The sequence below is a fragment of the Acinonyx jubatus genome, chromosome D3 (genome assembly GCF_027475565.1).
Source record: "Acinonyx jubatus isolate Ajub_Pintada_27869175 chromosome D3, VMU_Ajub_asm_v1.0, whole genome shotgun sequence".
NCBI classification, from domain to species: domain Eukaryota; kingdom Metazoa; phylum Chordata; class Mammalia; order Carnivora; family Felidae; genus Acinonyx; species Acinonyx jubatus.
Genome location: NC_069392.1, coordinates 51,635,383 through 51,661,059, shown reverse-complemented (window position 1 = coordinate 51,661,059; position 25,677 = coordinate 51,635,383). Strand labels below are relative to the sequence as shown.

Sequence of the window (25,677 nt, the reverse complement as noted above, 5' to 3'; positions counted from 1 at the left end):
AGGTCATGTTATGGTAATAATACTAGATATCTCCTGGGATATAACATTTTTTTGTAGCCCAATGTGAAGTTTGTAGGAATCTGAAGGCAAAAATAAAGATTTGCCTACTGGGATTAAAGTATATATTATAATTCTCTAGTCAGTTATATTGACAACAACAAAAATAATAGAGGTGAGATTTGCTTCCATGGAACCTTTAGTGTTACATGTTGAAAGAGGGAGGAAAGCAGGTAAGTGAAAAAAGATACTAGAATGTAATAGACAATGTAAAAGAAGCATGGATAGGATACAGCATTGGCCAAATTGGGACGTCAAGGTTTTTGTAACAAGCAGTATTAAAACCAGTCACTTAATGCTACTTAGGATATTCTATTTAGCACAAATGAAAACCAAAATCAGATAATGTGTTTTTGTTGTGGTTGTTGTTAGTGGTGGTGTTCCCATAAGTCTATACACGTAGAGATTTGTCTGACAATAAAATAGAAAACAAATGACTGTTCTATATGGCAGAATCACATTGTTTTATGTGAGAACTAAATTGATAAGTGGCTAGGTTAGTTCTAAATATGTTTTTAAATTTTGGTGTCCGTTTTCAACTTACAGTGAGGTAATATTTATATGCTTAGCTACCTACCTGCTTTATTTTCCAAGAGCAAGAATACTTAGTTGAAGTGTTTACATCTCATAGGTAGCATATGATCACCATATGTACCCAAAAATTCTTATCTGATAGAAACTACATAGCTGTTTTTTATGATATCATCTACTGGATAGAATACAGGTCTCTTACAGCTCACTTACTGCCTTAAGTGATTCTTTCTTAGTAAAACCTATACAATCCCCAGCATGACCCAAATCTGTAGATTCTTCGACTAAAGTTATGAAAATACTATTTGTGAGCCAGATGCAAACTTCTGCTACATAACTCTTCAGTAGAGGTAACTAAAGAATCTCAGAGTTTCTGCATTGGCAGGAGCTTAGTGACATCATGTCTAACAGTGTTTCCTGACATGGGGCACGATGAGGCCCTGAAAGGTTGGGTGCTTTGGCCAAAGTTACACAGCCCCTTTGAGGGGAAGCTGTGACTCAACCCTGAGGCTTCTGAGTCTCAGTTCAGTGTTGACTGTACCTGACTACCTCAATCCATTTTACAGGAGAACATGATGAACATCCTTAGGAAGACGATGCCAAAGGGCTTACATGATAAAATGGGACGCCCTATTGTAGCTTGAGTTTTGGGTACCATTTATAGATCATGCCAGTCAAAATCTTGTTTAAAGTACCTTGTGGATGAGATATAGATGACATAAAGTACCCATCTCTGAGAAGCTGCCACACCCTCATTAGTGTGACCTGCAATGATGCCCAGATAGCCTTTGATTTAGTTAATGAAAAAAGGGCAGAGTTCAAGAAACAAAAGACAACTAGGTGTGCCTATTTTCCACAACATCCATAATATTATATTGACTTTCCTTAACTTGTTCTAATCTTGAAACATTCTAGAAGTTTCTACTTCCTAATTGCAAAAGTTATTAAGTGATATGTTAAAAGATCTATTAGAAATAGAAAATACTTTAAGTCTATCACAATTACTAAGAAATGCAAAACACAAATACTTTAGTATCAGTGGGGAGTAGGGGGAAATTAAGTATCAAAAACCTGAAAATTAGTAAGGATAATAAATCAATACTACCTAAGAGAGATGCTGAGAATCTGAAATATAATACCCTTTTAAGATCAAGGAGAAGAAAAATGAACTCAATAAAATTAAATGGTCATAAAACATGCCTATGCGGAGAATAGGAGGCAAAATTTAATGCTCAGAAGTACCCTTTAAAATCTTGATACATGCAATGAGTTTTCCTTACAAAAACAAAAGATTTGTCTGAGTTGAAAGGCATGGAGATAACCCATAGAAATATAACAATAGGTCTATACTGATGATTCTTAATTTCTATTAAAAATTGAATCAGATTCTTTCCTTTTGTAATGCAAATAAATAATGATCATTATTACAGGGCATCACACTTCTATTTGGAGTTTTTCAGTTGACAAATATTTTTCAAAAACGGTCTTATTTAATAATCTGTCTCCCAAGCTCAGAGAACGGAATGTTCTACCGCTGTTTCCTTCCAAGTTTGGGCTGTGTGACCTTTGGCAGTGTTAGGCTGCTGCACCACTTTGGAAGCTCAGGGAATTGTAAATTCCAGAAGAATGGCACCTGCCAGGGCAAGTGGACAGCAATGTGTTCCCTTATCTCCCTAGCATTGGCTGCCCTCTGCCTTTTAGAACTGATGTTCAAGATAAATCCTATATAGAGCCACTTGCTGGAGAATATGGTGGAAATCATTTTCCAAGGTCATGTCCTAGCATCACTGTGGACATTCCTAGGAGACTGAGAGGCAGCCAAAAATAGGGTATTTGCCTTTGTTTGCTTTGAAAAAAATGTCCAATTTTCCTAATAATTCCCTCCTCTTATCATTCCCTTTATTTTTTTAACTCTTTTGACTGAATTGTTCTGTCATTTGACATTCAATAGACTTATGTCTAATGTAATCTAATTTTCTTTAAATGTTTATTTTCAGAAAGAGAGAGAAAGAAAGAAATAAAAAGAGAGAGCAAGCGAGTGTGCAGGAGGAGGTTCAGAGAGAGAGAGGGAGAGAGAGAATCCCAAGCGGGGCTCCATCCCATGAACCATGAGATCATGACATGAGCCGAGATCAAAAGTTGGATTCTTAACTGACTGAGCTCTCCAGGCACCCCTTAATTGATTTTTAAAAATAGATTTTTTTCTAATTGAATTGGCATAGTTTGGTGAATTGACCGACCTGATCTCTGTTCCTCTAGGAATCCAGAATTAGAAGCTCCCTTACCTTTTTCAAGGGTAGGACACTTGCTATAGGTGATACGTATCTGGAAAGCACTTTATGCTTTGAGCACCAAAGGAGGAAAGTAGTATAATAACCAAAATTCCATGTTTATTTTAAATAAATATATCATCTAAATAGTTCCTTCCTGGACTGTAGGAATGCTTTAATAATCCCAGATAGGGTTCATCTTGATGGCTTGGTTTTCTTCACTTTCTTTAGCCATTTCTGATAGGAAAAAATTCTCATATGACTTAAATATTTCATGGTTAGTTACAATGTAATTTTGAGATAGCTAACATTACTTCACCTTGAAACAAACTCACAGGGAAATAACTGTATAAAAGAAATGGGCTTGACCAACTTACTTCCCTACACATGTAGGGTTTTGGTTTAAGTATAAATAAAAGAAAATGGAAAATAATTTTGTTTCTGATTATAAGTTTTAGAATTGTTACGGCATTTAATCTGAATTAGATTATGTCTGTGACGCCATTGAAGTCTAGTTCAGCCAAATTCTCACCCTGCTTTTCTATGGCATTTGGTCCCTCCAGCATGGAGAGTCCTTTGAAGTCACCATAGGCTGAACTCATAGAACTCTTTTTTATAGGAACAGGTTTAAAAATGGAATAAATCCCATATAGAAACTCTGACAACTGACAGAAGAGATAAGGCCTTAAGGCTGCATTTCCTTCCCTAGGCCTTTAAATTCTACTTACCATTAAAATGATCAAAAGGCAGATGTTCCTGAAAAGGAGCCAATCCATTCCTTCAGGTCTTTCTTGCACACAAACCCGGATGAAATTTGATTTTAGTCCTAATCTTCTGGGTTCTGAATTCGGCTCTGCAGCAAGATGTGCTTTAAGATGCCCTTTTAGGAGGGCATGGGTGATAACTCTGGTGCTTTCTGGGCAGAGGAATGAAGATGTTCTATAATGACTCTGTTTCCCCACCCCAAACTCTTGGGCTGGTCTGGAAGGCTGGCATTGTTTGAGCTCTGGGTAAGAACATAGACACACCTTGATTCTTATTGCAATGAAACCCTTTGTTGGACACCAAAGAAAAATCTTACAGAGGGAGGACAAGATTTACAGGGAAGATACCCAATGAATAATAAATTACTCACAACATGAAAAATAATTAAGATGTTAGGGCCTATCATCATGCTGAATAAAATTAGTAGGCTTCTTCTTCTGCCAACATCATAAAAGCAAAATTATATATACTAACAACACACACACATATGTACACTACAGAACCAACTTCAAGGACTGACACTTGGAGCAGAGGACATTGTGAAGAGGCATCAGGCCCAAAGGATGGTGTAGGGAGAGAGATAGAATAATGAAACTCTCATCTCTTAAGGTGATTCCTGCTTCCCTCCTTAAGAAGTCCTGTGATCAAACTGCATTCCTCAAGTTTAAAGATGTTCTGAAAAATAAGGTTAGGACAGAAAGACTCTGATTTCACTAGTATTTTTTTTTGCACATTTTAGCATATTCTTTCCTCCATATACAGTTGAGCCTGTTATATATGATATGACATTAACTAAACTGGCTTAAGGTAACTGCAATACAGAGTTTGGTCACTCTTCGTGGCATATCCACTGATAAAAAAGTACATAATATGAGTGAGTAACACATTTGAAACCCTCATAAATATTTATTGAGAAGAAGCTGAGACGGGGAACCTGAGAATTTAAGGGCAAAAGACCAGAGCAGTATCTGGATGTTTCAGAATATCATTTCCCTTTTTTCATTTCTCTCTTATCCTTTGTTAGTGTGGATTTAGAATAGGTATAGCTCCCCTGTGAAAAAAATTGCAGGCTGGCAAGCATCATAAACAAATCTAAAAAGAGAAGGTAGTTGAATGTTCTCTAACTGCTAATATACGTTGGTTGGAGAATTTGAAAGGGGGATTGCATCATTGCTGCATCTCAGAAACAAGATGGGCTCTATTGCTAGGAATGGAATGTATTCTAAACAGCATTCAGTCTTTTGGAATCTTAGTTTGACATTTTTTGGAGCATAGGAGAGAGTCTAAGCAATTAGAGCACTGGCATAGTATCCTAAAATGAAGATAAATGAATTATATGTTGAAAATATCTCTAAGAAAGAGAGCAGGAAATTATACGGAAGTAATGGAAAAAGTGAATTGTTACAAAAAGGCAGTATTTGGATATATCTGCCTAAGCCAAATATTATATTTGGGGATATCTATATTTATAATTCAAAAATGTATAAGCTGAGCTAATAAAGCATATGTGTGATATCAAGTTTTAAAGTACATCAAGTGGTCCTCTAGATATTAATTTACTATTTCATCGTATGTTAGATAAGTCTTTAAAACAAGAGTTATGGAAAGCTATGCTTGAGTAAATAAGTTTTAAAAATCTAGGGGTGCCTGGGTGGCTCAGTCGGTTGAGTGTCCAACTCTGGCCTAGGTCATGATCTCATGGTCTGTGGGTTCAAGCCCCGTGTCGGGCTCTGTGCTGACAGCTTTGGAGTCTGTGTCTCCCTCTCTCTCTGTCCCTCCCTTGCTTGTGCTATGTCTCCCTCTCTTAAAAACAAACATTAAAAAAAATTTTTTTTAAAAAAAAGTCTTTTGCGAGGCATCTGGGTGGCTCAGTTGGTTAAGCATTCGACTCTTTTTTTTTTTTTAACGTTTATTTTTGAGACAGAGAGAGACAGAGCACGAATGGGGGAAGGTCAGAGAGAGAGGGAGACACAGAATCCAAAACAGGCTCCAGGCTCTGAGCTGTCAGTACAGAGCCCAATGCGGGGCTCAAACTCACAGACTATGAGATCATGGCCTGAGCCGGAGTCCGACGCTTAACCGACTGAGCCACCCAGGCACCCCAGGCATTTGACTCTTGCTATCAGCTTAAGTCTTGATCTCAGGGTTGTGAGTTCAAGCCCCACACTGGGCTCTATGCTGTGTGTTGAGCCTAGTTAAAAAAAATTCTTTTGCAACTGTTTTACATGCAACTGAGCTTTGATACTTCTTTGTTTTCATGAATTGTTGTTCAGAGGTTTGAAATGTGACAATTGCATCCACCATGGAAAAATTCTGTTTTATAGCTAGGTTAAAACAGCATTGAATTAAATACTTTTACTCTTGAAATATATCCTCCATCAATAGTGCCAGCGAGCTTTGGGCTTTGGGGATGCAGTGGAATTTTCCCTGTGTTTTTCTACATGTGTGAAGTATAACGGACGTTGTTGCTTGAAATGAGTTCCAAGAGACAGGGTGGTTGGAAGTGTTTCCCTCCCAGCCAGCCTACCAAAGACCTTTTCATTGATTATAACTGTTCTGTGACTTTGTTTTTATTTTTGTACAAAGCATTTGAATTATTCCGGAATAAAGGAGGAAGAACAATGAGAATTTGTGCTTTATCAGTGAGTAGAGATAGTCCTGGGCTGTGTGCATTTCTATCCCTAGAAATACGCTATAAACAGCTATGAAGATTGTTTGTGTCTTGTGGAAATTTAATGTGCCCTGTTGCTTCAGATTTGAATTATAGACACGTAAGAGGAGAATGTAAAATATCTCAAATAAATGGAATTTTAGACTTTAAAAAATACATGACTGACACCCTTTTCCTAGGTGCCTCCCAGTTTACCATGGCCCCTGTACATAAAATTGTTTTTGGTGTCCATATCCAATGGAGAGTATGAGGGAAGACAAAAGAATGTATAATTTCAGTGCTTTCAGTATGATGCTCTGGGCCATCAAACAGAAATAAATCTGAGGGACCTTTTATTGCCATGGGAGTCACTGCAGAACAGTAGAGAATGGGAGAAGCCAGTAAGGATTCTTTAGCAGATTTATGGCTATAAACAATGGGTCAGTCAGAGCTTAAGAAAGTACTAAGGGATGAGGGAGAAGTCAGTGGTTGTCATGATGGTTTTATTTCCATCACTATTTCCAAGCAGGCTTTGAGTCAACATGTAACAGCGCATTATATTAATATGCAAGGTAGGGCAAGTTGATTATCGTTTAGCCAGCTAAAGAAATTCATTTTTGTTTTATTTCAGTTAATATTGAATTAGAATAATTTAATATGCATTAGAGAATTAATGAAACAGATCTAGAGTGTTCTTGCTTTTCACAAGGGGAAAATTACACTCTTCCCTGGCTATATCTGATAGAGATATTTGCAAGACTTTCTACCTTTTATTTACATCATGTCGGGTTGATTTCTTCTGAAATGTAAAATTTCCTACTTACCTGACTTGCTATTCATAGGGTGAGTTTCAAGAAAAGAAAGTAAGAAAGAAAGAAAAGAAAGAAAGAAAGAAAGAGAAGGAAAGAAAGAAAGAAAGAAAGAAAGAAAGAAAGAAAGAAAGAAAGAAAGAAAGAAAAAATGAAAAGAAAAGAAAAGAAAGGAAAAGAAAAGAAACAGCAAACAGTAGAAGTAGGTACTAGGTCTTTTATGTGATTCCTCCAGATTTCCCCATTTATAACTCCTGAACTCAGTGATTCAGAATTTGAATTTGGTGATTATGATTATACGCAGATTTAAAAGACTTTGCAATAACTGAGAAGTGGACAGTTGATGTCCCATCACCTCATTTGTACTTCTGGGGAGAATTATGGAAGTGATCTCAAAATAGAATCCTGAAAGGATTTCAGTTAGTGAAATCCTTTTCTTGGCAAAACTTAGGTCATGATTTTGACTTAGGTAGATAAAGAACAGCTACTTTTGTTTCTCTTGTGGGGTACCAGCCATCATTAAAACGGAGCGTGAAATCATTAATGCTTAAAAATACCGTAGAGATGGGGCGCCTGGATAGCTCAGTTGTTTGGGCATCCAACTCTTGATTTTGGCTCAGGTCATGATCCCACGGTTGTGGGATCCTGCCCCGTGTCGGGCCCCATGCTCAGCTTAAGATTCTCTCTCTGTGTCTGCCCCTCTTGCACTCTCTCTCTCTCTAAAATAATGAAAAAAAAAATACCCTAGAGATGATCTAATGCAATCTCTCCTTTCTCCCTTCTCTCCAATCCATGTTATAGGTATAACCCTGAGAGACTATAGAGTTTAAGTGCCAAAGTTGGGCAAGAGTTCTACCTCCTGATTATAGTCAATTTATATAAATACCAAGCCACTATCCAGTGTTGGCTGGATACATGAAAGCAAAATATAAAAAAGAGGTGATGGCTGAATCCTATTATCTTTTACAAAAACTCTTCAAATAGTTTAGAGTTTACTGAACTATTAGGTTTAGTAGCTGGCTCTGCATGCAGGATTCGAAAAGTAAGTTTGTCCTGTTGTTTATGTGTGATATCCTATTTCATTTGCTATTATGAAAGTACGCATAGAATTTCAGGGATGTTCTAGATATTTAATTATTGTTCTGTGCTTCTGTAATATTCTCTCATACTGCTTTTAAAATAGTGGGACATTTTCATTCCATACATCATGTCCATCTGAAAGAGCAAGTATTTTAACACTTACATTTTTTAAAAGTAATGCATAACTTAATGCATGCCAGTACAAATTCTTTTTGAAAAAAGAAATGTAATCTGTTCAGGCCAAATATTGTGAACATGATGGTAAGGCAGCATTTTTCTATCAAGTAATCAGTTTAGGGTTACTGGTGAATATTGCTTAAGTATCCAAGGGCAGCTTTATTTCTTGATAGCAGGTGTTAGAGGAAAGGAAATTTTAAAAATATTTATGGTCCTAAACCATGTTTGTCAAATGCAGTAGGCAAGTAGGTTTCAGAGTTGACTCAGGCAAAAGGGTTTTCATTAGCCTGGGCCTGGGGGGATGAACACAATGTAAACAAACTTGTCTTGGTTTTGACCTAGAGCAGTGCTGTGAACACACCTCTGACTGTCCACCTTGAGTTAATGGCACTGAAGATAAACGACCTGTTTCCTTGTTAAAGCCAATTTATGTATGGAAACCATGGTGCCTGTAAACCAGGTTATTTAATGGGTGTTGGAAATCACAGAGATTAAATGTCAGTTTCCTAAAGGGTTATGTTAATACCATAGGATGATGTTAGTTTACACCCTAAAATCATACTTACATCCTGACAGAGGTGCCTTGTTGATTCTCTCTGTGATGTCATGTGCTTGGTGTGGGATGTCTTCTAAGTAAGTGCAGAAAGAATAGTGTGGCTTCTCGCCCTGTGTTAATTAAAGCATGTACTTACATGTTTATTGCATATTTGCTGCATACTTATCCCCTCAAAATGTCATCTTAGTCTGTCCCCTGACTCCTGATCATGATGACAGTGGCATCACCCGCACTATGATAATTACTTCAGTGTCATGCTGACTACTGCAATGGCACTGGCAGTACCCCCTCTTTGGCAAAGTTGTTTCATGTATATAGTTTACCTTTTGTGCTATTAGTCATGCATCTAGCAGACTCTGAAATGGGCTGTGGGCTTAGGTTGTTTAGGAAGAAATTCAGGGATAAGAAGTTCGAGATAAGCAGTGCATGTACCCAAATTATATGGTCCAGTACATAGGAAATACAGACTTCTTGGCTTCAGACTTACTGAATCTGAATGTCTGGACATGGCACCTGGAATTATTTATTCTTAACATGCTCTTCCCATAATTCTGGAGTTGCATGCTGGTTTTAAGAGGTTAAGAGTTTATTGAGTCAGGGTAATTAACCTAGACCTGTGGTTGGCGCGGGGAGAAATGGCAGCAGGTAAACATATTTTTCTAATATGATAAAAATAGCATCTCTTCATGGGGGTTGGTATTGACTATTTGTGTTTCCTTTTAGGTGAAAAGTTTACTTCCTTTTTTCCCCTCCACTGTGTTACTGATGCCTTTAGTATGGATTTGTAAATATTCTTAATATTTAAGGGAAATGAACTTCTGTTAAATGTGTTGAAACTATTTTTTACTTTGTTTTTTTTTCTCTTTTGAGTTTGTTTTGGATTTTTCTTTCTCTTTTGCATTTGAGAATGATTATGTTTTTATTTGGAATAAGCTGTTCTAAACAGTCCTGCTATCTATTAGTTTCCTGTTGCTGTGGTAATAAACTATCACAAACTTACTGACTGAAAACAACACAAATTCATGGTCTTACTAGTATAAATGATATATTTTCTTTAATTGCAGTTTCTAACATTTATTTTCTTACATATAGGAGTATAATTGATTTTGGCCTTTTGATTTTTATATCCAGCAGTTTTGCTAAGCCTGCATTATTGATTGACTGAAGTATAGTTGACCTACAATGTTACATTAGTTTCAAATACAGTAGAGCGATTCAACAACTCTGTATGTTGTTATGTGCCGACCACAAGCGTAGCTACCATCTGTCACCATCCAACACTAATCCAGTACCATCGATTACGTGCCCTATACTGAATCTTGCATCCCCATTAGATTCATTGCATCTGGAAGCCTGTACCTCCCACTGCCCCAAACAGAATTTCCATCCGTGTTCATGTATGGAATTAATATGTAATTTTCCCTTCTTATGCTGATCTAGTCGAACTTGTCAAAAAGTTATGCTGGCTTTATAAAATGAGCTAAGGATTGTAAGCCTTATTCTCTTATGTAGAACAGTTGTATAAGATGGAAATTCTTTCTTTCTTGAGTCTTTGGCTCTTGAAAGTTTGGGTCAATGGTACTTTTTACTATGAATTTGTCTACTTCCTCTAAATCTTTTAATTGATTGGCCACAAATTATTTGTAATTTCCTCTTATTTCATTAATGTCTGTGAAATCCACAGTCATGGCCTATTTTAAAGAACTCTTGATATTATTTGTGCATTCTCTTTTTGTGTTGATCAGTCTTACTAGGTATATACTAGGTATTACTAGTTATATACTAGGTATTACTAGGTATATAAATTTTATTAGATTTATTAGATTGTTTGATAGTAAATCCCTGATGATTTTAATATATGAAGTCTTTTTTAAGTCTTTTTCGGCTTTCCCTTCTTTCTGTTGGGTTTAACTCATGAGATCTAGTTGGGATTGGTCCCTGAGTTACCTTGGACGTACTGCTGTGTTCTCTCTCTTTGTGCTTCTGCATCCTGCTCATATCCAAAGATCTCTATGGGAGAGGAAGCTTAGTTACAGAAAATAAAGGTGACATCTTTAAGGAATCTGCTTTTCAGCTTCAACTCCCCTATTGACCAATGATGCGGAACTGGTTCCAGCACTAGATCTTGAAAGAATGTGTCATTATATCACATTTGTTAGCTTTTATTATGTAGAAGTTAATTTTATTACATAGTTTATTTTATTTATGTAGCTTATCCCTAATTATAGCTTCTAGTTTGTCATGCTTATAGACTTAACTATTTATATTTAAGGTAAATGTGTAATGCCAGCGTAGCATATTGAAATGGATAAAGATGCAGATCTGGCTCAAATTCCAGAAATTCCACTCATTTAGTTTGTTTCTATGAGTGAGTTAATTTATCTTTGTAAATTGCAATTACCTCATCTATTTCCTTCCCTGGCAGATTCTGGGAGTTAAATTAGATACATTTATAGAGAGAAACTAACACATAGTACACTCTCTTTGAGTAGTATTCTTTCTTCATAATTTCTAGAGTGTATATGTCTGTAACAGACTTGCCATTGATTACAGTCTATGGCATTAAGTATAGATATGCTATTTTTTTCTATATACTAATATTTAATTTTTAGTGAGTCAGTCAATAAATATGGTTTTCTTTATTGCCTGTTCCTCTAGTTTATAGCATTTTGATTTGACAGTTTTTTACCTGTGTTTGAAATGCTATTCAATCTAATTATTTCTTACAAAATTTTTTTTAAGTTTATTTATTTATTTTTGAGAGAGAGAGAGCACAAGAAGGGGTGGGACAGAGAGAGAGAGGAGACACAGAATCTGAAGCAGGCTCCAGGCTCTGAGCTGTCTGCACAGTGTCCAACATGGGACTGAAACCCACAAACCGTGTGATCATGACATGAGCTGAAGTAGGATGCTCAACCCACTGAGCTACCCAAGCACCCTATTTAATTGGTTTCTAATTCTCATTTTTAATTTTTTAATTTTTTTTAATGTTTTATTTATTTTTGAGAGAGAGAGAGAGAGAGTACGAGCGGGAGAGGTGCAGAGAGAGAGGGAGACAGAATCCACAAAGCAGTCTCTAGGCTCTGAGAGGTCAGCACAGATCCCGACGGGGGGCTCAAACCTGTGAACCACGAGATCATGACCTGAGCCGAAGTCGGATGCTCAGCTGACTGAGCCACCAAGGTGCCCCCTTGTTTTGGTTTTAATGGTTTTTAGAATACATTGTACATCTTTTGAAAAATCTGGCTCATTATCCTTACTTCATAAATAACAGTGTTTTAGAAGGAGTGCTTTTAGGTCATCAATAAGAGCAAAGAGAAATCCAGCCAGATAGGCACCCAAATTGGACCCATTAATTGCCTAACTTGAATTGAGTTCCCCATTTCAAGCTTTACATCCAAGCTTTCTAACCTCACATTATTTTCGCCTTTTTGTTGAAAGTAGATCAGCGGGCACCTGGGTGGCTCCACCAGTTAAGTGTCCAACTTAGGCTCAAGTCATGATCTCACAGTTCGTAGGTTTGAGCCCTGCATCGGGCTCGTGTTGACAGCTCAGAGCCTGGAGCTTACTTCAGATTCTGTCTCTCTCTCTCTCTCTCTGTCCCTCCCCCACTTGCACTCTGTCTCTCTCTGTCTCTCAAAAATGAATAAATGTTAAAAAAAAAAAAGAAAGAAAGAAAGTAGATCAGTTTTCCTGGTGATTGATGCTCAGTCATCATCTTTGTAGAAGGTGATTTATGAAGTAAAATATTTATTAATTTTCACTGGGGAGAGTTTCCCATGGCAGGATAACTATAAAGTTCATATTTTGTCTCTAAATGCCCTCCACTTACTCTAGCAATCCAGGTACTAGCTCAAAAATGTTTATTGGGTGTGAATGGAAAGCAAAGGTGGATAGACATTTTGACATGCCTTTCCTCTAAGCTGCAGGGGTATCTAGTAAAATATTCTTTCTCCAGGAGAGAAAATACCTTTATTTATTCTCTCGGAGAATAGCATGTGGAAAGGCCTGAACTTTTACATATATTTGATTTAATCTACCAGGTGATATATTTTAGAAAAAATGAGTAGTGAATGGATTGCATTTATTTATGTCTCCCACAAATAATTATGAAGTTCCTACTAGTTGGTTGGCCAGCCTCATAGAGTTCTGGGAGTAGTTTTCTACTGCCACCATGACCTTTGTCATATGAAGAAAAGTTCCATTTCATTGTTTTAGGACTCTGTTTTCCAAATATTTTTCATTTAAAAAATGTTTGGTTATGTTTGAAAATAAACTACTTTTCTTTAGTTTACACTTTGATTCTCACTACCTCCTAGTAGGATCTAATTTTTTATATACCTTATCTTTTCCCAAAGCACATTTAAGATAATTGGTCAAAATATATTTTGCAATCTAACAAATTTAAACTGTATTGCCCCTCATTTTAAAGAGGAATCATCATGGCAAAGAATAATTTCAAAGGAGAAGTTCTATTGGGAATGGTGGTATTTGACAAGCAATATAATAGAATTGGGGGCTTGGTCAGTTCTTATATAGACCATCAGTGCAAGGATGGGTTTTAGAAAAGTTGAGTAGTGAATGCATTGCATTTATGTATGTATTCAACAAATAATTATTGAGTTTCTGCTTGTTGCTGTGCTGACCTCTGTGTATCACACATTAATTCTTTTTTTTTTCATTTGGAACATATTTTTTTTTCAATATATGAAGTTTATTGTCAAATTGGTTTCCATACAACACCCAGTGCTCATCCCAAAAGGTACCCTCCTCAATCCCCATCACACATTAATTCTAAATGTGTTATTTAATTTCTTCCATATCCAAATAGTGATCATACAGTTTTTGGTGTACCTTTTTAAATAAGCTAGGTGCAAGAACCTATCTTAGAAACTGAGTGAGTTAACATCATGTTGCTGGAAATAAGCTATTAAAATGTTGGGCTGTGTATACAAAAAATGATGACTTTAATTGACTCATGACCCTTCTTTCTAGTAGTAAATAGACATCAAAACCAATTATCTATCAAGGTCACTCCTAAATTTGTAACAGTAAAGCTAAGTCATCTCTTATAGGAGAATGATTATATGTCTAAACACTTTACAGGGACAGGCATCTAATTAACATGAATCATATAATATCATAAAGGTATAAATTAACACCAAGGGGGACTTGAAGACTTTCCTATTTTACACCACATGGTTTTGTCATCTATTTTATCAATATATTAATTTATGATCCATTCTTATTTACAGTGGAATGTGTAGGGAAGGCCTGTGAAATCAGAAAAATTTGAGGTTTCTTAGAGCATATCTCACCAGAGTGCTGCTGAGTATACCAGCGGTTGCAACAGATGCCATCGGTGCTGTCTCTCTATACTTTGCCCTTATATTTCAGGACCCACACACCCAATTTCTAACTGCCAGCTATTGTGTATTTTCGCCGATGTTATAGCCACTTTGCCCACTCACGCAGCAGGCACAGGTAGTCTCTAACTATGAACTGATGGTAGCTGTTGTCTAAATATACAATCTCCCTCATGTCTGAGATGGTTTAACTCTGCAGTGCATGCCCTACACCGACTTCCAACATTTTCCCCAGGAGAGCTGACCTTCAATTGCCCATGGGGGTAACTGGCCTTTGTTAGCTATTTTCCCTTCTCTATTTCATTTCCCAGTTATTAACCAGTAGTTCCTTTATATCCATCCCCTTCCTCCCTAGATTGCCCACAAGTCCTGTCTCTCAGCGTCTAATCTAGGTAAACCCAATCTCAGATGTGATCAAAACAAATTGAGAAGCCCAGGTCAGTAATTTATCGAGTAGAAACGCATACAGTTTGAAAAAGATAGCTATTAATTTGAATACAGCAAGTATTTTCCACTGAAAAATATGACAAATTACATTCTGGCTCCAACCAGATATGACCTTTGACAAGGATTAGAGCCTGACATTTTGAGCAGTTGTGAGAAGGGTTTTGAGGTAAGGGCTCTTCCCCCTAGAGGTTATTCAGTTTGTTTATTTTTATTTTATTTTAATTCCAGTATAATTAACATAGGTGTTATGTTAGTTTCAGGCATTCAATATAGTGATTCAACAATTCTGTACATTACTCCGTGCTCATCATGATAAGTGTACTCTTATCACTCCTATTTCACCCATCCCCCACTTGCCTCCCTTCTGGCAACCACCAGTTTGTTTTCTATATTTAAGAGTCCATTTTTGTTTGTTTGTCTCCTTTTTCTTTGTTTGTTTTGTTTCTTAAACTCCACATATGAGTGAAATTATGGTATTTGTCTTTCTCTGACTGACATTTCACTTAGCATTATACCCTCTAGATCCTTCTGTATTGTTGCAATTATGGCTTAGTAATATTCCTTTATATATATTATATAATATAACATTTAAATATATATTATATATATTTGAAAATTTGGATTTGAAAAGAGATGTATAGAATATATTGTATATATAATATATACTATATATTTTTATATAATATATCTATAACTGTATCCTTATCTATCTTTTCAAATTAGTGTTTTTATATTTTTTGGGTAAATACCCAGTAGTGCAATTACTGGATCATATAGTAATTCTATTTTCAATTTTTTGAGAAGCCTCCATACTGTTTTCCAGTGTGGTTGTACCAGTTTGCATTCCCACCAACAGTCCATGAAGGTTGCTTTTTCTCCACATCCTTCCAATGCTTGTTGTTTCTTGTGTTTTTGATTTTTGCTATTCTGATGGATATGAGGTGATATCTCATTGTGGTTTTGATTTTCATTTCCCTGACAATGAGTGATGTTAATCATCTTTTCATGTATCTGTGGACAACCTGTATGTCTTCTTTGGAGAAATGTCTGTTCATGTTTTTGGACCATTTTAAAATTGTGTTATTTGTGGGTTTTTTGGTGTTGAGTTGCATAAATTATTTCTATATTTTGCATACTAATCCTTTATCAGATATATTATTTGCAAATATCTTCTCCCATTTAGTAGATTATCTTTTAGTTTTGTTGATTGTTTCCTTTGCTGTGCAGAAGCTTTTTATTTTGATGTAGTCCCAATAGTTTATTTTTGCTCTTGTTTCCCTGCCTCAGGAGACATATCTGGAAAAATGTTGCTACAGCCAATGTCAGAGAAATTACTGACTGCGTTCTCTTATGGAGTTGTATGGTTTCAGATCTCACATTTAGGTCTTTAATCCATTTTGAGTTTATTTTTGTGTATGGTGTAAGAGGTCCAGTCTCATTGTTTAGCATGGAGCTGTCCAGTTTTTCTAACACTTGTGTTGAAAAGATTGTCTTTTTTCCATGGCATATTCTTGCCTCCTTTGTCAAAGTTTAATTGGCTATATAATTGTGAATTTATTTCTGGGCTCTCTGTTCCATTGATGTATGTGTCTGTTTTTGTGCCAGTACAATACTGTTTGACTCCAGCTTGGTAGTATATCTTGAAATCTGGGATTATCATACCTCTGGTTTTGTTTTTCTTTTCAAGATCGCTTTGGCTATTCAGGATCTTTTGTGGTTCCATACAACTTTGAGGATTATTTGTTCTAGTTCTGTGAAAAATACTGTTGGTTTTTTTATAAGGATTGCATTGAATCTGTAGATTTCTTTGTGTGGTGTGCCCTTCTCCCTACGTTTTTTTTTTTTTTTAATTTTTTTTTTAACATTTATTTATTTTTGAGACAGAGAGAGACAGAGCATGAACGGGGGAGGGGCAGAGAGAGAGGGAGACACAGAATCGGAAGCAGGCTCCAGGCTCTGAGCCATCAGCCCAGAGCCTGACGTGGGGCTCGAACTCACGGACCGCCAGATCGTGACCTGAGCTGAAGTCGGACGCTCAACCGACTGAGCCACCCAGGCGCCTCACCCTACGTTTTTTATAAGGATTAGCACATTAGGCACAGAACAGACAGATATATACTAAGTTTCTCATAATTAAGTTTTGTTTGTAAAGTTAGGAAAATAAGGGTCACTTAGAGTTTGTCTTATTTGAACTTAGTCACTAAGTACATGCCTGGCTCATTTTCAAACCTTTTGACGAATGTTATATCTCCACTTGTGTTTATTATGACTGAGTTTTTTCAAGACACTTTATAATGAGATTTGAATTTAATCTATTTCTCAAGGTCCTTTTTAAATTTCTTTTTGAATGTTGCTTTATTCAGCTGTCTAGGGTTTTCTTTTATTTTTGTCACTCGTTTTGCTATCAAACTACAAGGTCCAACCAGGTAGCAGGAGTCCTTCATGAAGAGAGCTAGCTATAGGTTATCTTTTAAAAATAATGTTGTTTTTTTTGTTTTTTGGTTTTTTTTTTGAGGAGTGCTCTGCCCAGGCTTTCTGATAGCTTTCTATTTCACTTGTGATTAAGTCAGAATTCTTACAATGGTCTGAAAGGTCAAAGTTAGTCTCATTCCTTGTTACTTCTCGGATTTCATTTCTTAATGCTTTCCTTCTTTCATTCTCTGCAGTCACATGGGTCTCCTGTTCCTCCTTCAGTAACCCAAGCCTGTATCTACCTCAGAATTTTTGTAGTTTTATAGTTTCCTTTGCCCGGAATGTCCTGGACCCAGATAGCCACATGATTTGTTCCCTAAGGTTCTTCAGGTGTCTACTCAATAGGCATCTATTACTGCCATGTAGCACACTATCTATTTTCTTGTTTATTGTTAGACCTCCTTCACCCCACTCCCTATCCTGAATGTAAGGTCAGGAAAAGGAACTTATCTGTTTTTTTCCCTGTCATATCAACGCTGCTTGGCACAAGTGTTAGGCATTCATTAATTATCTGTGGAATATTGGATGAATGAGTGAATGGTTTGGTCAAGGAGAATTTCTGGGAAAATGGTACTCAAATTGCTACCTAAAAGATCAAAGGATATAACCATATGAAAATAAAGAGGAAAATGTGCCATACAGAGTGCATACCAATTGCAAAGCCCAAAGCATTTCCTTAATCCATTTCTTTTGCACCTTCTCCATTACAACTATCCTAGTCCAAACCACCATTATCTTTCCACCATCATCTTTCATACCAGGTCAGGTGGGTTCCTGTAGGCTATTCTAGGACATGCAATGGAAAGCCATTGCAATTCTTAAAATAAGGGATTGGCTTAATCTAACTTACATTTTATGAGGCCACATAGGCTCATCTGTAGAAAATTGTTTGAAGAAGGCCAGTATGGAAGTAGAGAGACTATTGAAGAGACAGTTCAAGTAGGGTGGGGCAGATGGGGTTGGAAGCTGTTAGATAGCTGGAGATATATTTTGGTTATAAAATCAGCCAAAGCCATTTGCACTTACCAATGGATGAAATGGAGGAGGGGGATATGAAGGAAGGGATGAAATCAAGGAGGAGTACTTAGTTTCTGTCTTGAGAAATGGATCAGTGGGGTCATATTTATTAGAATGGGGGATATTGGGAGAGTAAAAGTATGTTTAATTTTGAACATTTTAAAAGGGGCCTCGGGGTGCCTGGGTGGCTCAGTCAGTTAAGTGTCTGACTTTGGCTCAGGTCATGATCTCACGGTTCATGAGTTCCAGCCCCACTTTGGGCTCTGTGCTGATAGCTCAGAGCCTGGAGCCTGCTTCAGATTCTGTGTCTCCGTCTCTTTCTGCCCTTCCCCTGCTCATACTCTGTCTCTCTCTCTCTCTCTCTCTCTGAAAAATAAATAAATATTTTAAAAAAATTTAAAAGGGGGCTTGATGGGGTCTCATAGTGACATTGTAGAGTGTTAAGAGCAGAGGTCATGGGGCCAAACTTTAGGGAGAACATCACCATTTAATAATTGGGTAGATGGGGAAGAAACAAAACAGAATAAGAGAGAGAGGCCAATGAAATGTAAGCTACATCCTTAAAGGATGATATAAAAGCCAAGAAAGAAAAGTGTTTCAAGGAAGAGAGAATAGTTTTTTCAGATTCTTCCCAGAGGTTAAAAAAGACGAGGACAGAAAATTGGGCCATGTGTTTGGCAACCTATAGGTCTTGGACAAACTTGACAAGAGCCATTCTGGTGGATTGATGGGATGGGGTTGAAGTTTGATAAGACATGTGAAAGAAAAGAAGGCATGTGTACATGACTCTTAAGAAGTTTAGTGAAAACAAACAAAAAATAAGTCAGGGAAGGGTGCTAATGAAAATGATCAAAACAGAGAGAGAGAGAGACAGAGAAAGAGAGAGAGAGATGATTTAAAAAAAGGGACTATTAGGGAAGGAGCAAAGTCCTTGAGCACAAGTGGGGGATTGTCTTTTTATATAAATAGGACACTAACTCCATTGTAATAAGGCGGGGGGAAAGAGTCCAAGTACATGTGGATGTGTAGGCCTGGTGAACAATAGGATTAGGTCATCAACTAAGAATGAGGAGGAGAGAAGAGGTGTGGAAGTTTTGAGGACAGAGAAGGTATGGAGTAGTAATCTAGTATAATGAGATGGGAAGTCTATCAGAGAAGCAGGTAGGATTGTAGAGAAGCATTTGATATTAATCTGAGATTTGAGATTGAGTATTAAAAATGAAAAAAAAAGTCAGTTTACTTGAATCACTTGTTTAGCTGTTTGTGTGAGGACAGAGATGGAGGGTGAAAGATTTGGAATATGAAAGGGGAGAGCAGGGCAAGGAGTTTGAAGGCATTCCCCAAGAGGCAGTGTGGTTGAACTCATGGAGCTTGATTAGACAACGAGGAACATGGGGTGGCAGATAGGGGAAAGTAGGAGGAGTCAAAACATGGCAGCTTTGATTGAATTGGAGGAATTGCACAATCAGAATACTTCAGCACATAAGCTGGAAGAGTCAGGAGGAAGTGGTCAGAGGTTGTGAAGGCTGGAACAGGCATCCACAGAAGTGCCCTGCTCAGTTATGACAAGGCTGCATGTGGCTAAAGTGGGATGGGGAAAAAGGGGGTCTAAGGACTGAGAATTTCAGGTGTTGGGTGTCATCCAGGTGGTCGCTTAAGTCACTGTGAATCCTCACAGGAGTTGGAAAGTTTACAGCAGACTGTGGGCCAGAATATGAGTCTTCAGTAAAAGCGAGGATATTGTTGGGCGTTCTGTGAATGACACAAGCGGAAGAGAGGGAGAGGAATACAAGCACATCATACGAGTCTGAAAAGGGTAAGGTTTCATGTAAGATGAAGGTGATAGTGTTCTGAAAGTGGCATTAGGTGGGGGCAAAAAGTACTCCCAATAAAGATGGAAGGGCATGATTTTAAAGGCAAAGAAGAAGAAAATCCATTTTAAAAGAAATATAATGCTAGTGTAAGCAAAAATAAAAATTAGAGTATGAAAGAGAGAAAGGAAAGTATGAAGATGCCAAAAGTATCAGAAGGAAATTTAAAAGGCCAACTATTTATCACTTAATGTATTTGTGTGAGGCGGCTCAAGCCTGTGCTCTGATCTGCTGAAAAGCACTCTGGAGAGGAGGCTCCTTAGTAAACACAGAAGAAAAAAAAGAGCTAGAAAATGGAAAAGGAAAATAAGTTTTAAAGTGTGAAAATAAAATATTTTTTCCCTCATATGGGCTGAAAATAGTCATTAGACTTGATAACCTCTAATTATTCCTTACAGTCTCAACCTCCCCACCTATACAATTCAGAAAAGATCATGGAGGCATACCAATCATTTTATTGCTGTAAATATGTCTTTGGAAATTACAAACCGACTTGTAATAGCCAACGGAGGACCAAGCAAGGAACTAGCACCAAAATAAACCAAGAACTTTTATATTGAAACCTGAAAGCACCTTGTTTTAAACATCACCAAAGATGAATATTAGAGTTTAAAAATACTTGTAAAATAGCAAAAGAAAAATAAGTTAGACTAGGTACAGCTTGATGATAAAGTGTTTAGTAATTCAAATATAATCAAATGGAAGGAATATAGACAAACAGTAGAATATTCCTTGTTTTAAAATTCTTTGATGGATAATAGGTTGATACATTCATGCGTTTGTCCTAACATAAATTGAACAATCTAGAACTGGAAGGCGGATTCTATTTAATGGGGGCTAGTAATCTCTGTGGACTGTGTACTGCAGTGCAAAGTGAAGTAAGTCTTAAAAATACCAGAAATCTTACAAAAGGTTGCAATTTATTAAATGGGCATGGGAAAACGTGGCTAATACTTCTAAAAGTTTGTTTTGGGTTTCAAGTGTCTTTCTTATACAGCCATGACTATTTTAACCAATGATTATAAAACCCTTACCCAAGTCAAAGGGTATCATATGTGTTATACCCTGGTTGACATTCAGAGGTTGGTATAAATTCAGAAAGTAATTGGGTATGTAACTAAAAACATCCAGTTGGAGTGTGAATATGTACGTTTTGGAGCTATATAGTTAAAATTCTGTCAAGGAACTACATTGAGTGGAGATTATAAGGCTAAAAACTATATGCAAATGTAGAATAGATGTCCAGATGAAGGCCTAAAAGTCTCCCCAAATAGATAATTTTTCCGTAAATTTTTCGTGTGTATACAATTACATCAGGTAATATACATAGAAGCCAATAATATATAGCAGATATAACTGGGATTCAGTGTCAAAATTAGCTAAAGATGGTGTTTCGGTTGATATTAAATTATAAAGTGTTTATGATCCAATAATTTTTGACCCTAAGTACCACCTCTTTAGAAAGTCAGATGTTTTATAAACATTAAACACACTGTTTTCAAATTATATACACATAATCTCTAAATTGCTGCTTCTTCCTTTTCTCTTTTGTTGAGATCATGTTGATCTGGTATTCAGCTTGCAATATAGATTTGAATTATAACGATTCACTTATAAAATAACTTCCATATCTTAGGTCTGTAGAATGACCTATGGTCCATGAGTTAGAGTAAAGCATGTACAGAGAAGAACTAATTTCTCCCCCAAGGTTCTTTATTGAAAAAATGACGTGCCTTTAAATGATTGTTAGAATGGTATCTTTAAAAAGATAATTTTAAGACTTAAGAATGAAGAGTTAGAACATCAGTGTGTAATCCTGGAAAAAATTTATTTGAAAGTGGCTTCCTAGAAAGATCGACAACTAATACTGTCATTTTTTATATCTCCCATGGCTTTATGTAACTAATGGATCTTAATAACAACAGTTATTAAAGATGGTCAATCTAGCATTCGTTAGACAACCTAAAAAACTTTGTTGGAAGATATCAGGAATCTTTAAAAACACTTCTGATGATATGTCAAATCAAATTCTTTTTTATTGATTCTTTTTTTTTATTAATGAACTAATAACTAACTAGTAATTATTTTCCTTCAAACTCCTGGACCCAGCTTATCTCAATAAATGCCTTTTGACTTTATTTCTGGAAAGATTCCATCATTAATGGAAGACCCCCCAAATGGGAGAAAGAAATAAAAGAAGAGTCCCTGTGAATGACTTTATTTACACCTCTGTATTTGGGCATGCTACACATTATCAACATTTCACATAGTCTACATATGGAATAGGATGTATCTTTTGGCTTTGAAAGTATTGACACCATCTGCTATAACACTGAGAAAAATAGCTCTAATAAAATAGTTCACTCCCTCGCCTCCTTTGACAAGTGTTGGAAGTTGAGTGACTGTTCTTTGATCTTGTAATACCCTGAGAAATTTGGGTCATTGGTGGGAATGATCCTTAAAAAATGTTGTCATAAGTTTCACTTTAGTGAGCTCACATTAACACTGAATTTAGAAAAGAGAAAAAAATTCCTCTAACTTGCTACAGTAAATTTACCCCTGTCTAAGAATGCTTTGATTCTATTTAGAGATTTTTAAACCAGGTAATACTATATAGCAAACACGTAGAAATGACATACCATAAATAATACATTATTAAATTTTGAAGCTAGAAAAATATATCATACTGCATAATTTGGGAACTACCTATAAACTGGAGCATATATCAACCAAGAGCTTATTGACAAATCAAATCAGGGATATAACATTTACTCTAGTGAGAACATTTAGTTAGGGAGTGAGATAGACGAATGAAATGGGGTGGTTGAGAACAATTTCATTTGTATTAACACAATATCATCAACTCTGTTAAAAGTTTTTAATTGACCCCTTCAAAATAGCAGCAGAGGGTTATTTAAAAAAGTAAATTAAAACTATTAGTGGTGTTACTTTTACGCAACAATTCTAACTTTTCCCATTAAACATTTTACATGTTCTAAAAACTTCTTTTGGATCCCCTTAAAAAAATTTCCCCCAAAGCTTAACCATACTGCAGGCTTTTTTTTTTCTTCCACAGCTCAGCTTAAGTAAATTATTTTAACTTAGGAGATGTATAATAAAGAGCTGATGTGGATGAGTAACACTTATAAAACACACATCTGAAAATACAATGTGGTTTCCATCTGCTTCCTTGGAAGGCAATTTACCACTAAGGATGACAACCATGTCAGGTGTTACTTGCTTTGGTCAGAGAAGTACACTCGGCAAGTTTTCTGTTATTAGGTCAGCCACAGTTATAAGAAGGAGTGCAATATCCTGCAACCTCACCAGCATGCAATATTTGTAAATCTTTCACCTTCCACTAAACACAAACTAGAGTCAGAAAACTTGTCTCCATGGGAATTTCAGCTGAAGCCCCATCTCAAGATTCAGGTTTAGACATTGCCAGTTTTCCCCAAATGAATCTTACCCGGTTGCCTTACGGAAGTAAGGTTTCTCTTATGGAAATTTCCTCCCAGGAAACGTTTCCTAATATGAGGTTTATTTTATCTAGTGCAGTTATTAAGCTTGGTGGCTTGTGAATTTGGTTGTGTAGTCAGACTTTTTTCTTTAACGGTTAATCATGGTCTGAATGTATGGTTGGATTTTTATTTCTATTATCTGTGAAATTGACAGGGTGCCTGGCACGTATTTCAAATTCTTCCTACATACATGAGCACATATTGCATGTTTAGTCCTTTTTCAATATTTCCTGAGCTACATGGCAAGTCAAAACAGGGCAAGGAGAATTGTGCCAATTGCCGTCTTAAGGCCAGTGCTTTGCGTGACTCAGCTTAATTTATTCCATGTGCTGGAGATACATGACAGGCCACACAGAAGCAAAGAAGACCCTACAGGCCATACAGGCACAAAGAAGATGCTGTCTCAAGTTTTAGTTCACTGTCGCGATCCCATTAGTATTAATGTAAGAAAAAAGTTTACAAATGCTCAGGAGAGCTCTTGCCCAACAGCACTGTTTCTATCTATTTTCCCCATTGTGGTTTCTCACTTTGCTCCACGGTTTCTTAGCACCTAGTTGTGCATCACAAATCACATCGTTAGTTTTTTGGTGGTGGGAACTGGATCTGAATCACCATTACTGAGAACAAGTGTGCTGGGATCCTGGCTACTTTGTATATTGTACTGTACTGTATTTTGTGATTCGACTTCGGGCTGTACTAGGGGAGGCAGATCCAAGGGTCTGGCTAAAGTGATGGTCAGAGGAGCTCCTCATGTGGCCAATGGTGGCTGTCCCCCCCATGCTGCTACCCAGGCCCCCACCTCCTCCCAGGCTGCTCTGCCCAATGCCACTGCCACTTACTCCAGCTGCACTGCCAACCAGGCCACTGCCTCCACTTATCCCAGCGGGGCCACTAATTCCGCTTATGCCAGAGCCGGAAACAACCCTCTCTGTCACAATCACATTTTGGGCATTTGATAACTCAGGGTGTATACTTAGATTGCCCATCATGCCAGAAACCGGTCGGATGACTCTTTCTGTCACTACCACATTTGATGACTCTCTAGGATCAGGCATGGTCAAAGAGGTGGGTAGACTTGAACTTGGTGCTATTACCCTTTCTGTCACTATAACATTTGACCCATCTCTCAAGTCAGGCATCTCTAACATTCCATGCAGATCAGTGCCAGAGATTGGGCCAACCACCCTCTCGGTCACCACTACGTTTGCTGCATGTCGGTTATCATGAACATGGACAGAGGGCTTCAGAGTGCCAGAGGTGGTGTAAGATTCTGTCACAGTGACATTACCATAGCCCAGAGGATCAGGAATAGGCATAGGATGCTGTACACCAGGTCCTGAGGGGTAGGTGCTCTCAGAGATGACAGTTGTAGTGCCGAAATGTGGGGAGATGGGTGGGTGTCCACCAATGACGGGCTCTGTTCCCTGCTGAGGGCAGATCGGTTCGGTGCTCTCAGGTGGCCAAGACGGATCAGGGTCTGGATATGGTTCAGCTTCTTTTCCCAGGCTGATATCTGCCAGCTTCTTAAATTTAGGCCCCAGTGTATCCAAAAAGCTGTCGTCCACGTCTTCTCCGATGAAGCTACAGCAGCCCACAGAGCCAGCAGGGGAACCTACACCTTCAATATCATATATGAGCAAGCAGTCATTGGATGGGCGTCCTTCGTCTTCATCTGCATAAGCATATGCTTTCTGGATTTGCAGAGAGAAGAGAAAATGAAATTATGGATACATATTTAGCAATAATAGAAATCTTTATCCCTTTTTTTCTTCCAGGGCACTACCCAAAGAAGAATATATAAAACAAAATTCCAAGATGTTTTAAAAATCATTATATAATTGCTTGAAAGATTTGGTTAGAAATTATTTTAGCTGTTACTCTGATAATACATTTCGACTTTTAAAATCATCGTAGGTGCACTTTAGATACAAAAGCACAAGTAAAATATCGCATAAATTATTTTGTAACCAAGTTAGAAGAAGGTACTTAAAAGTCCTGAACTTGAAGTACACCAATCTTTTCCCTTGGTTTGTAGAAAAGAAGGTAGTTCATAGTTGTTTCAAGTTCATCCAGGACTGTGCTTTCCTT

At 37.1% G+C, this 25,677-nt stretch overlaps 3 protein-coding genes across 7 annotated transcripts in view; 1 reads left to right on the top strand and 2 right to left on the bottom strand.

The window, feature by feature from the left end:
- Positions 1–3,883, bottom strand: part of DSG4 (desmoglein 4) — a 46,644-nt gene extending 42,761 nt beyond the window's left edge. Inside the window, exon 1 of the mRNA XM_027068697.2 lies at positions 3,587–3,883. Coding sequence (XP_026924498.1) covers positions 3,587–3,634 — 48 coding nt within the window. The 5' untranslated portion in view covers positions 3,635–3,883. The remainder of the gene's footprint in view (positions 1–3,586) is intronic.
- The window catches only part of DSC1 (desmocollin 1), a 353,895-nt gene that overhangs the window by 118,803 nt on the left and 209,415 nt on the right, over positions 1–25,677 (top strand). The gene's annotated exons all lie outside the window — the stretch shown is intronic.
- DSG1 (desmoglein 1) overlaps positions 20,504–25,677 on the bottom strand; it is a 39,120-nt gene continuing 33,946 nt past the window's right edge. The window contains exon 16 of the mRNA XM_015082000.3: positions 20,504–25,280. Within this exon, the coding sequence (XP_014937486.2) occupies positions 24,234–25,280 (1,047 nt within the window). The 3' untranslated portion in view covers positions 20,504–24,233. The remainder of the gene's footprint in view (positions 25,281–25,677) is intronic.